Below are 11,583 nucleotides of genomic sequence, written 5' to 3'. Positions count from 1 at the left end.
AGGTGTTCTACATGGCTTTTGAAATATCTTCTTGGTGGGCTTGCTGGTGTTCCATGGGTTGTGGCCCAGAACGTATCCTTGAGTTGTGGCTCGGGATAGGGGTTAAGCACGTGGCATTCTATGGGTTGTAGCCCGGAATGACTTCCCTCGAGTTGTGGCTCGGGATAGCGGATGAACACGAGGAACTTTGAGTTGTGGCTCGGGTTGGCGAGTGTGCCAGTGTGAGTGTGTTGGTTGTGGACAGTACGGATGGGTCCAATGGATTGCCCTCCTCAGTGGTTGTTGACGAGTTTGGTAGTCCTGGGACGTTACGGACTATGTTCGTATTTGGGAACTCCACCTGGCGTTACGGTGTGTGATCCGTAGCATGATTTTCGCACGTGCTCTATCGGTTGTGGCCGATAGGTGTGGCAGCAAGGCACCTTTAGATACTTACTAGAAGAGGTAGAACACTACTAACATGGTTGTGGCCATGTGAAAGAAATGGAACGAGGTTCCTTGATGTACTTAATATACATGGCGGTGGCCATGTGGAGGGAAGGTAACGAGTCTTCCACTAGGTGCATCGTTGTACATGGTGGTGGCCATGTGATGGAAATTGAGTAAGGTTTTGTGGGAAATGAATTGATATTCTATATGGTTGTGGACATGTAGTATAAAGAAAGAGTTTGTGTTATTTTATATTATCTGTATCGTTTATACAAGTATATGTATGTTTGGTATATTTTTGTGTGTTTCAACTGTTAGCTCACCCTATCTGCTTGTGTTTGGCGATGATCGTGTACGCGGTACATGTGAGCAGGTGATGATGCAGGTGGAGCTGGTGAGACTTAGCTGTGGAGAGGGGATGATTAGGGGAATATTTATGTTCACGTTTTTGTCATTCTCTTTTGAAATATGATGTAAAGGCTCATGGCCTATTTGATTAAACTCACAGTTTTGTATTTCTGGATTTTCTGGTAATTTAATGAACTTTTACATTTCCCGTGTTTTGGGAAACGAGGTATTACTATTAAAGGAGATTTTTAATAAATGATGCTGGCGTAATATTTTCTATTTTATTTTATTAAATTCGTAATATCCGGTCGGGATGTTACATTTGGTATCATAGAATTGTTTTCAAAATGATTTTTGGGGTCTGTGTGGAGTGAGCTTACCGTGTGTGTGTGCTTGTGAGATCATTATGATCATTGTTTGTTATCTGACCTTTAGTATGTAGTTTTAACCAAGCTGTTTGATGTGAACAGTTATATGTGGCGTGCTCAAGCTATGGCAAATAGGAGGAGGAATAATGCTGGGCCGATGAGATCGCGCAGGCGATACATCGGATGGTAGATGCGATGCAGCCCATTGCAGCGCAACCTCGAGCCGTGGTAGCACCCACACGTTCAATGTCTATGGAGGATTTTATGAGGTATAAGCCCTCAAAATTTGTGGGAAAATCTTCTCCAGGTGAAGCCGATGCTTGGCTTAAGGAGTGCGAGAAAATCTGCCGGGTGATTGATTGCACAGACGCTCAAAAACTGTCATTTATATCCTTCTTGTTGATAGCCGATGCAGAATACTAGTGGGCAGACATGCAGCAGCTCATGCAGACTAGGGGGAGGAGGTGACATGGACTTCCTTCAGGGAGAGATTTATGGAGAAATACTTTCCAGCTAGTGCCAAGCATGAGAGGGAGGCAGAATTCCTCACGTTCCAACAGGGGAACCTGACTGTGCAGGCATACACAGACAAATTCGAGTATTTGGCCAGGTTCTACACACCTACTATTATCGAGGAGTGGAGATGTCAGAAATATGAGGGCGGGCTGAAACACGAGCTCCGCCGCTTTATTGTACCTCTCCGGATCAAGGAGTTCCCAGTTTTAGTGGAGCAGGCAAAGGCCGTAAAGCAGCTGGAAATGGGGCCCAACAAAGGGGCTCGACCACAGAAGACGACCTCTGATTTACGGCAGCAAAAGAAGCCGTATGATAGGCCACAGAGGTCGGCTAGGAAACTACAGTGCTACAACTGTGGTGGGGAGCATTATCAAAGGGATTGTCCAAAACCCTCAGGCAGTTCTAGTGGTGGTGGTGGTAGCACTTGCAAGTGCTACGTTTGTGATCAGACGGGCCATTTTGCACGGCACTGCCCGAATAAGAAACTAGCTGGAGGTGCACCAGCGAAGAAACCAGTAGGGGATCGACCTAGAGCCCCTGGTCGTGTTTTTGCCTTGACGACTACCGAGGTCGCCCAGCCAGGTAACTTAGTACAAACCACTTGCTTGTTATTTAACCATGAGGTTGTTGTGTTGTATGACTCGGGAGCTACCCATTCATTCGTATCCAATGAATGTGTGAGGAGGATCGGTTTAGTGATGCGAGAGCTGGCGTGCAAGTTGATAGTCGCGACACCAACATCTGGAGAGGTATCCACCACGTTTGTTTGTGTGGGATGCCCTATAGAGGTGGCAGGCCGCAGGTTCAAGGTCAATCTCATATGCTTACCAATGGAGGGGTTAGATGTCATTCTGGGTATGGATTGGTTGGCCAGCAACCATGTGGTGATTGATTGTGGGCAACGTAGGGTGGTGTTTCCAGATGCAGAAGGACTGGAATTGATATCATCCAATCAGGCAGAGAAAGAGATTGAGGCAGGGGCTACATGTTTTATGATAGTAGCTCAGATGGAGAAGAAGAGTACTGCAGAGAAGATTAGTTTGATTCCTGTGGTAGATGAATATGCCGATGTCTTCCCTAATGAAATCCCAGAGTTACCACCAAGCAGGGATGTGGATTTCACCATTGATCCCATCCCTGGGGTTGGCCCAGTATTTATGGCACCATATCGGATGGCACCAGCTGAGTTGGCGGAGCTGAAGAAGTAGATTGAGGATCTGCTTGAGAAGAACTTTATTCGACCGAGTGCGTTGCCATGGGGGGCGCCGGTTTTACTTGTGAAAAAGAAGGATGGCAGCTCCAGGTTGTGTGTTGACTACCGACAACTGAATAAGTTGACAATTAAGAATAAGTACCCGTTACCGAGGATTGATGATCTACTAGACCAGTTGAGGGGAGCAGCTGTGTTCTCCAAGATTGACTTGAGGTCTGGATACCATCAGATCTTCGTCAAACCAGAAGATGTGCAGAAGACTGCATTCAGGTCTCGCTACGGGCACTATGAGTATGTAGTGATGTCATTTGGAGTGACGAATGCGCCTGCTATATTCATGGACTACATGAATAGGATATTTCGACCGTATCTGGATCAGTTTGTCATTGTATTCATTGACAACATGCTGATATATTCTGAGAGTAAAGAAGAACATGTAGATCATCTGCAAGTGGTATTGGAGGTACTTAGAGAGCATAAGCTTTATGGGAAACTATCGAAGTGTGAGTTTTGGCTTGATGAGGTGCAGTTCTTGGACCATGTGATCTCAGCTCAAGGAATCTCGGTGGACCCAGCAAAGATTGAAACGGTGTTGAAGTGGGAAAGCCTGCAAACTGTGACTGAGGTGAGAAGTTTCTTGGGCCTGGCAGGGTATTACAGGCGCTTTATGGAAGGATTCTCCAAGATGGTGAGTCCATTGACTCAACTCACCAGGAAGGACCAACCCTTTTCTTGGACAGACGAGTGCGAGGTTTGTTTTGAGGATATGAAGAGGAGATTGACCACTGCACCTATCTTAGCTATCCCAAACACAGCCAAGAGGTTTGAAGTGTACTGTGATGCTTCCTACCAAGGTTTGGGGTGTGTGTTGATGCAAGAGAAACGACCTGTTGCTTATGCATCTCGCCAGCTGAAGGTACACGAAAAGAACTACCCTACGCATGATTTGGAGTTGGCTGCGGTAGTTTTTGCTCTCAAGACGTGGAGGCATTACTTGTATGGTTCGCAGTTTCAAGTGTTCAATGATCATAAAAGTTTGAAGTACTTATTTGATCAGAAAGAGCTGAATATGAGACAGAGGCGTTGGATGGAGTATTTAAAAGATTATGATTTCGAGCTTCTATACCATCCAGGTAAAGCCAATGTAGTTGTTGATGCTCTGAGTCGGAAGAGGGTTCATATGTCTGCTATGATGATGGAGTTGGAGCTTATAGAGAAACTGCGAGATATGAACTTGAATCTGTACACAGGTGTTGATCACATATGGTGTAGTATGTTGCAAATCACTAATGAGTTCTTGAATGAAGTCAGGGAGGAACAGGGTAAAGATCAAGAATTGCAGCAGATTGTGAGTGAGTTAGGCACCGAGAAGAGAAAAGACTTTAGGATGGGCAGAGATGGTATCCTGAGATTCAGAGAGAGGGTGTGTGTACCTCGCAGTTAGGTTTTGAGAAATATGCTCTTGGATGAAGGGCATAAGAGTTGTCTTCGCATACACCCAGGTATGACTAAGATGTATAAGGACTTGAAAGCGACGTTCTGGTGGACGGGTATGAAGACTGATGTAGCTGACTATGTTGCCTCTTGTTTAGTATGCCAGAAGGCGAAAATTGAGCACCAGAGGCCGGGTGGTACGTTGGAGCCTCTTGACATTCCCTAGTGGAAATGGGACAGCATTTCCATGGATTTTGTCACGCACTTGCCACGGTTTGTGAGAGGACATGACTCGATCTGGGTTATTGTAGACAGATTAACGAAGTGTGCTCATTTCCTACCGATAAATCAGAAGATGACATTAGATAAGTTGGCAAAGTTATATGTCAGGGAGATCGTTAGACTTCATGGTGTGCCAGCGAGTATTGTGTCGGATAGGGATCCAAGGTTCACATCCAGGTTTTGGCAGTCTTTGCAGAATGCCTTAGGCACGCAGCTGAGAATGAGCTCGGCATATCACCCTCAGACTGATGGGCAATCTGAGAGGACCATACAATCACTGGAAGATCTACTGAGGACTTGTGTGTTGGATCACCTGGGTACGTGGAGTGATTTGTTGCCCTTGGTGGAGTTCACGTACAATAATAGCTACCATTCCAGCATTGGGATGGCACTATATGAGGCACTGTATGGTAGGAGATGCAGAACTCCGCTGTGTTGGAAGTAGGATGGAGAATCTGTGGTGCTCGGGCCAGAGTTCCTACAGCAGACTACCGAGAGGGTAAGAGTGATACAGGATCGAATGCGAGCAACCCAGAGTCGGCAGAAATCCTACGCCGATAAGAGAAGGAGGCCACTCGAGTTCGAGGCTGGTGACCATGTGTTCCTCAGGGTCACACCTACAGCAGGTATTGGGAGAGCTCTGAAATCGAGGAAGTTGACTCCTCGGTTCATTGGCCCGTATCAGATTACGAGACGGATCGGACCAGCCGCGTACGAGATTGCCTTGCCACCACACTTGGCAAATCTACACAACGTCTTCCATGTTTCATAATTGAGGAAGTACGTGGCAGATCCTAGTCATGTGCTGGAGCAGGATGATGTACAAGTGCGTGAGGATTTGACTATGGGAGTTGGACCGGTGAGAATCTTGGATTCTCAAGTGAAGCAACTCAAAGGGAAGGAGATCAGAACGGTGAAGGTGCTCTGGGATAAGGCAACTCAGGAAATGACATGGGAGATGGAGGATGTCATGAGGAAGACTTATCCACATCTTTTCACTAGTAAGTTCTCTTTTTCGAGGACGAAAAATTTTAAAGGTGGAGGTAATGTAAAACCTGCGAATTTAATTAATTAAATAATAAATGCGGGAGGCTAGTGCATTTATGACATTAATTTCTTTTATGTATGACGTGGAAAAGTACTAGCTCAAATGGTTGAGAGTACTTTGATTGTGTGTGAGGACTTGGGTTCGAGTCCTAAGAATGCCAATTATGTGTATTTTGTTATTAAAGTTTTTATAATATGTTGGGCCACACTCAGTATGAGATAATGTTGGAATTGTATGTGTTAGCAAGAAACATGGGTTGGCCTGATGGTTTAGAGTTGATACTACTTTGGCATGGTGTGGGTTTGAACCAGGTGGACTCAAATTTAACTTCTTTTTTTGCTAAAAGGTTGTATGGCTGAATATGAATAGATGAGAGAGACCTTAGCAGAAGGGGGTAGCTAAAAAAGGGGCTGAAAAACTATTAAGTGATGGGCCTTGAATAGAAATCAAAGTTAATTCACGTTTTTTTTAATTAACAAATTAGTAAGACCTATAAAAGGCAAAATCTGAAAGGAGAATAGGGTTTTGGAAGGCTGTTTTCTGAGAAGCTTAGAGGAAGTGCAAAAATTAAGAGTGAACAGTGAGGTCTGAAGCGATCCAGAGCCTTTGGGAGAGAAGCTAAGAGAGGGCATTGGTGTTCCGGGAAAGGTTCCCAAAAATCAAGTTTTAAGCGAGGAAATTCTAGGTTAGGGGAGCTAAACCTGTAAATTGTATGCTTGGTAGAATTTGAATGATTGTGATGATATAATGCTATGAATTTCGTGCTCTCTATGCGGTGAATTGGGGGTTTGGGTGTTGAGTACTGTTCTATTGGGATTTTACCTAATTACATGTGTATGAAGGGTATTTTGTATTGAGTGTGCTGCTGTTGTGAAATTTTGGGGTTATAGGTTTCAATGTGTCTAAAGTATGCTGTTTTGGTTTTGCAATGTGATCAAATTGGATGGGCATATTTTGGGAGTGTGTTGGATTACTAGTGCAGAATGTGCGTGCGTGAATCAGTGTCAAAACCTGCAATTCTCACTCAGGCGAGTCAGGCTCGCCTAGGCGAGATATGCAGGGACGTGTATCCTCTGCTTGCTCGTGGCCATCGCTCGGGCGAAGAGTTTTGGAGTTTGGGCGAGGGCTCATCTCGCTTAGGCGAGTGAGACTCGCCTAAGCGAGAAATCGCAGGCATTTGTGTGGTTTGCTTGAACAACTCGCGCAAGCGAGGTTGATGGTTGCTTTGGGCGAAAGTACGTCTCGCCCAGGCGAGACCCTCTCGCCTAAGCGAGATCGCGAGGGAAGGTTTGTGGTGTTGAGGAACTCGTCGCCTAGATGAGGCACTTTTATTCTGGGCGAACGAGAGTATCGCCCAAGCCAGCATGAGCTCGCTTAAGCGAGAACACGTAGGTTGCAATGGTTCTGGATGCTTGTACACGTTGGGGGTCTAGCTATGAGAGGTGGGCTGTAATGGTTAAACAAAGTTTCTATTTAAGCAAGCAAGGGCGAAGAGGTACGGCTAAAGGAGATGTATCTGCTGTGGTTATAAGTCGAGATGAAACTTGTGAGAGGTGTTCTACATGGCTTTTGAAATATCTTCTTGGTGGGCTTGCTGGTGTTCCATGGGTTGTGGCCCAGAACGTATCCTTGAGTTGTGGCTCGGGATAGGGGTTAAGCACGTGGCATTCTATGGGTTGTAGCCCGGAATGACTTCCCTCGAGTTGTGGCTCGGGATAGCGGATGAACACGAGGAACTTTGAGTTGTGGCTCGGGTTGGCGAGTGTGCCAGTGTGAGTGTGTTGGTTGTGGACAGTACGGATGGGTCCAATGGATTGCCCTCCTCAGTGGTTGTTGACGAGTTTGGTAGTCCTGGGACGTTACGGACTATGTTCGTATTTGGGAACTCCACCTGGCGTTACGGTGTGTGATCCGTAGCATGATTTTCGCACGTGCTCTATCGGTTGTGGCCGATAGGTGTGGCAGCAAGGCACCTTTAGATACTTACTAGAAGAGGTAGAACACTACTAACATGGTTGTGGCCATGTGAAAGAAATGGAACGAGGTTCCTTGATGTACTTAATATACATGGCGGTGGCCATGTGGAGGGAAGGTAACGAGTCTTCCACTAGGTGCATCGTTGTACATGGTGGTGGCCATGTGATGGAAATTGAGTAAGGTTTTGTGGGAAATGAATTGATATTCTATATGGTTGTGGACATGTAGTATAAAGAAAGAGTTTGTGTTATTTTATATTATCTGTATCGTTTATACAAGTATATGTATGTTTGGTATATTTTTGTGTGTTTCAACTGTTAGCTCACCCTATCTGCTTGTGTTTGGCGATGATCGTGTACGCGGTACATGTGAGCAGGTGATGATGCAGGTGGAGCTGGTGAGACTTAGCTGTGGAGAGGGGATGATTAGGGGAATATTTATGTTCACGTTTTTGTCATTCTCTTTTGAAATATGATGTAAAGGCTCATGGCCTATTTGATTAAACTCACAGTTTTGTATTTCTGGATTTTCTGGTAATTTAATGAACTTTTACATTTCCCGTGTTTTGGGAAACGAGGTATTACTATTAAAGGAGATTTTTAATAAATGATGCTGGCGTAATATTTTCTATTTTATTTTATTAAATTCGTAATATCCGGTCGGGATGTTACATTTGGTATCATAGAATTGTTTTCAAAATGATTTTTGGGGTCTGTGTGGAGTGAGCTTACCGTGTGTGTGTGCTTGTGAGATCATTATGATCATTGTTTGTTATCTGACCTTTAGTATGTAGTTTTAACCAAGCTGTTTGATGTGAACAGTTATATGTGGCGTGCTCAAGCTATGGCAAATAGGAGGAGGAATAATGCTGGGCCGATGAGATCGCGCAGGCGATACATCGGATGGTAGATGCGATGCAGCCCATTGCAGCGCAACCTCGAGCCGTGGTAGCACCCACACGTTCAATGTCTATGGAGGATTTTATGAGGTATAAGCCCTCAAAATTTGTGGGAAAATCTTCTCCAGGTGAAGCCGATGCTTGGCTTAAGGAGTGCGAGAAAATCTGCCGGGTGATTGATTGCACAGACGCTCAAAAACTGTCATTTATATCCTTCTTGTTGATAGCCGATGCAGAATACTAGTGGGCAGACATGCAGCAGCTCATGCAGACTAGGGGGAGGAGGTGACATGGACTTCCTTCAGGGAGAGATTTATGGAGAAATACTTTCCAGCTAGTGCCAAGCATGAGAGGGAGGCAGAATTCCTCACGTTCCAACAGGGGAACCTGACTGTGCAGGCATACACAGACAAATTCGAGTATTTGGCCAGGTTCTACACACCTACTATTATCGAGGAGTGGAGATGTCAGAAATATGAGGGCGGGCTGAAACACGAGCTCCGCCGCTTTATTGTACCTTTCCGGATCAAGGAGTTCCCAGTTTTAGTGGAGCAGGCAAAGGCCGTAAAGCAGCTGGAAATGGGGCCCAACAAAGGGGCTCGACCACAGAAGACGACCTCTGATTTACGGCAGCAAAAGAAGCCGTATGATAGGCCACATAGGTCGGCTAGGAAACTACAGTGCTACAACTGTGGTGGGGAGCATTATCAAAGGGATTGTCCAAAACCCTCAGGCAGTTCTAGTGGTGGTGGTGGTAGCACTTGCAAGTGCTACGTTTGTGATCAGACGGGCCATTTTGCACGGCACTGCCCGAATAAGAAACTAGCTGGAGGTGCACCAGCGAAGAAACCAGTAGGGGATCGACCTAGAGCCCCTGGTCGTGTTTTTGCCTTGACGACTACCGAGGTCGCCCAGCCAGGTAACTTAGTACAAACCACTTGCTTGTTATTTAACCATGAGGTTGTTGTGTTGTATGACTCGGGAGCTACCCATTCATTCGTATCCAATGAATGTGTGAGGAGGATCGGTTTAGTGATGCGAGAGCTGGCGTGCAAGTTGATAGTCGCGACACCAACATCTGGAGAGGTATCCACCACGTTTGTTTGTGTGGGATGCCCTATAGAGGTGGCAGGCCGCAGGTTCAAGGTCAATCTCATATGCTTACCAATGGAGGGGTTAGATGTCATTCTGGGTATGGATTGGTTGGCCAGCAACCATGTGGTGATTGATTGTGGGCAACGTAGGGTGGTGTTTCCAGATGCAGAAGGACTGGAATTGATATCATCCAATCAGGCAGAGAAAGAGATTGAGGCAGGGGCTACATGTTTTATGATAGTAGCTCAGATGGAGAAGAAGAGTACTGCAGAGAAGATTAGTTTGATTCCTGTGGTAGATGAATATGCCGATGTCTTCCCTAATGAAATCCCAGAGTTACCACCAAGCAGGGATGTGGATTTCACCATTGATCTCATCCCTGGGGCTGGCCCAGTATTTATGGCACCATATCGGATGGCACCAGCTGAGTTGGCGGAGCTGAAGAAGTAGATTGAGGATCTGCTTGAGAAGAACTTTATTCGACCGAGTGCGTCGCCATGGGGGGCGCCGGTTTTACTTGTGAAAAAGAAGGATGGCAGCTCCAGGTTGTGTGTTGACTACCGACAACTGAATAAGTTGACAATTAAGAATAAGTACCCGTTGCCGAGGATTGATGATCTACTAGACCAGTTGAGGGGAGCAGCTGTGTTCTCCAAGATTGACTTGAGGTCTGGATACCATCAGATCTTCGTCAAACCAGAAGATGTGCAGAAGACTGCATTCAGGTCTCGCTACGGGCACTATGAGTATGTAGTGATGTCATTTGGAGTGACGAATGCGCCTGCTATATTCATGGACTACATGAATAGGATATTTCGACCGTATCTGGATCAGTTTGTCATTGTATTCATTGACAACATGCTGATATATTCTGAGAGTAAAGAAGAACATGTAGATCATCTGCAAGTGGTATTGGAGGTACTTAGAGAGCATAAGCTTTATGGGAAACTATCGAAGTGTGAGTTTTGGCTTGATGAGGTGCAGTTCTTGGACCATGTGATCTCAGCTCAAGGAATCTCGGTGGACCCAGCAAAGATTGAAACGGTGTTGAAGTGGGAAAGCCTGCAAACTGTGACTGAGGTGAGAAGTTTCTTGGGCCTGGCAGGGTATTACAGGCGCTTTATGGAAGGATTCTCCAAGATGGTGAGTCCATTGACTCAACTCACCAGGAAGGACCAACCCTTTTCTTGGACAGACGAGTGCGAGGTTTGTTTTGAGGATATGAAGAGGAGATTGACCACTGCACCTATCTTAGCTATCCCAAACACAGCCAAGAGGTTTGAAGTGTACTGTGATGCTTCCTACCAAGGTTTGGGGTGTGTGTTGATGCAAGAGAAACGACCTGTTGCTTATGCATCTCGCCAGCTGAAGGTACACGAAAAGAACTACCCTACGCATGATTTGGAGTTGGCTGCGGTAGTTTTTGCTCTCAAGACGTGGAGGCATTACTTGTATGGTTCGCAGTTTCAAGTGTTCAATGATCATAAAAGTTTGAAGTACTTATTTGATCAGAAAGAGCTGAATATGAGACAGAGGCGTTGGATGGAGTATTTAAAAGATTATGATTTCGAGCTTCTATACCATCCAGGTAAAGCCAATGTAGTTGTTGATGCTCTGAGTCGGAAGAGGGTTCATATGTCTGCTATGATGATGGAGTTGGAGCTTATAGAGAAACTGCGAGATATGAACTTGAATCTGTACACAGGTGTTGATCACATATGGTGTAGTATGTTGCAAATCACTAATGAGTTCTTGAATGAAGTCAGGGAGGAACAGGGTAAAGATCAAGAATTGCAGCAGATTGTGAGTGAGTTAGGCACCGAGAAGAGAAAAGACTTTAGGATGGGCAGAGATGGTATCCTGAGATTCAGAGAGAGGGTGTGTGTACCTCGCAGTTAGGTTTTGAGAAAGATGCTCTTGGATGAAGGGCATAAGAGTTGTCTTCGCATACACCCAGGTATGACTAAGATGTATA

The 11,583-nt window shown here is 45.5% G+C and overlaps 2 protein-coding genes across 2 annotated transcripts; both read left to right on the top strand.

Annotated features, from left to right (window-relative positions):
• The first annotated feature begins 1,639 nt into the window (after positions 1-1,639).
• LOC114184670 lies at positions 1,640-2,869 on the top strand. The gene has a single exon (XM_028071985.1). The coding sequence runs from the start codon at positions 1,640-1,642 to the stop codon at positions 2,867-2,869; it is 1,230 nt and encodes a 409-aa protein (XP_027927786.1).
• Positions 2,870-8,828: 5,959 nt separating this feature from the next.
• Positions 8,829-10,058, top strand: LOC114184668. The gene has a single exon (XM_028071983.1). It carries the CDS (start codon positions 8,829-8,831, stop codon positions 10,056-10,058), a length of 1,230 nt encoding a protein of 409 aa, XP_027927784.1.
• Positions 10,059-11,583: the final 1,525 nt, after the last annotated feature.

This window comes from Vigna unguiculata, chromosome 5 (assembly GCF_004118075.2).
Source record: "Vigna unguiculata cultivar IT97K-499-35 chromosome 5, ASM411807v1, whole genome shotgun sequence".
Classification (NCBI taxonomy): domain Eukaryota; kingdom Viridiplantae; phylum Streptophyta; class Magnoliopsida; order Fabales; family Fabaceae; genus Vigna; species Vigna unguiculata.
The sequence above is the reverse complement of the archived record's forward strand: the minus strand, read 5'-3'. Positions and strand labels throughout refer to the sequence as shown.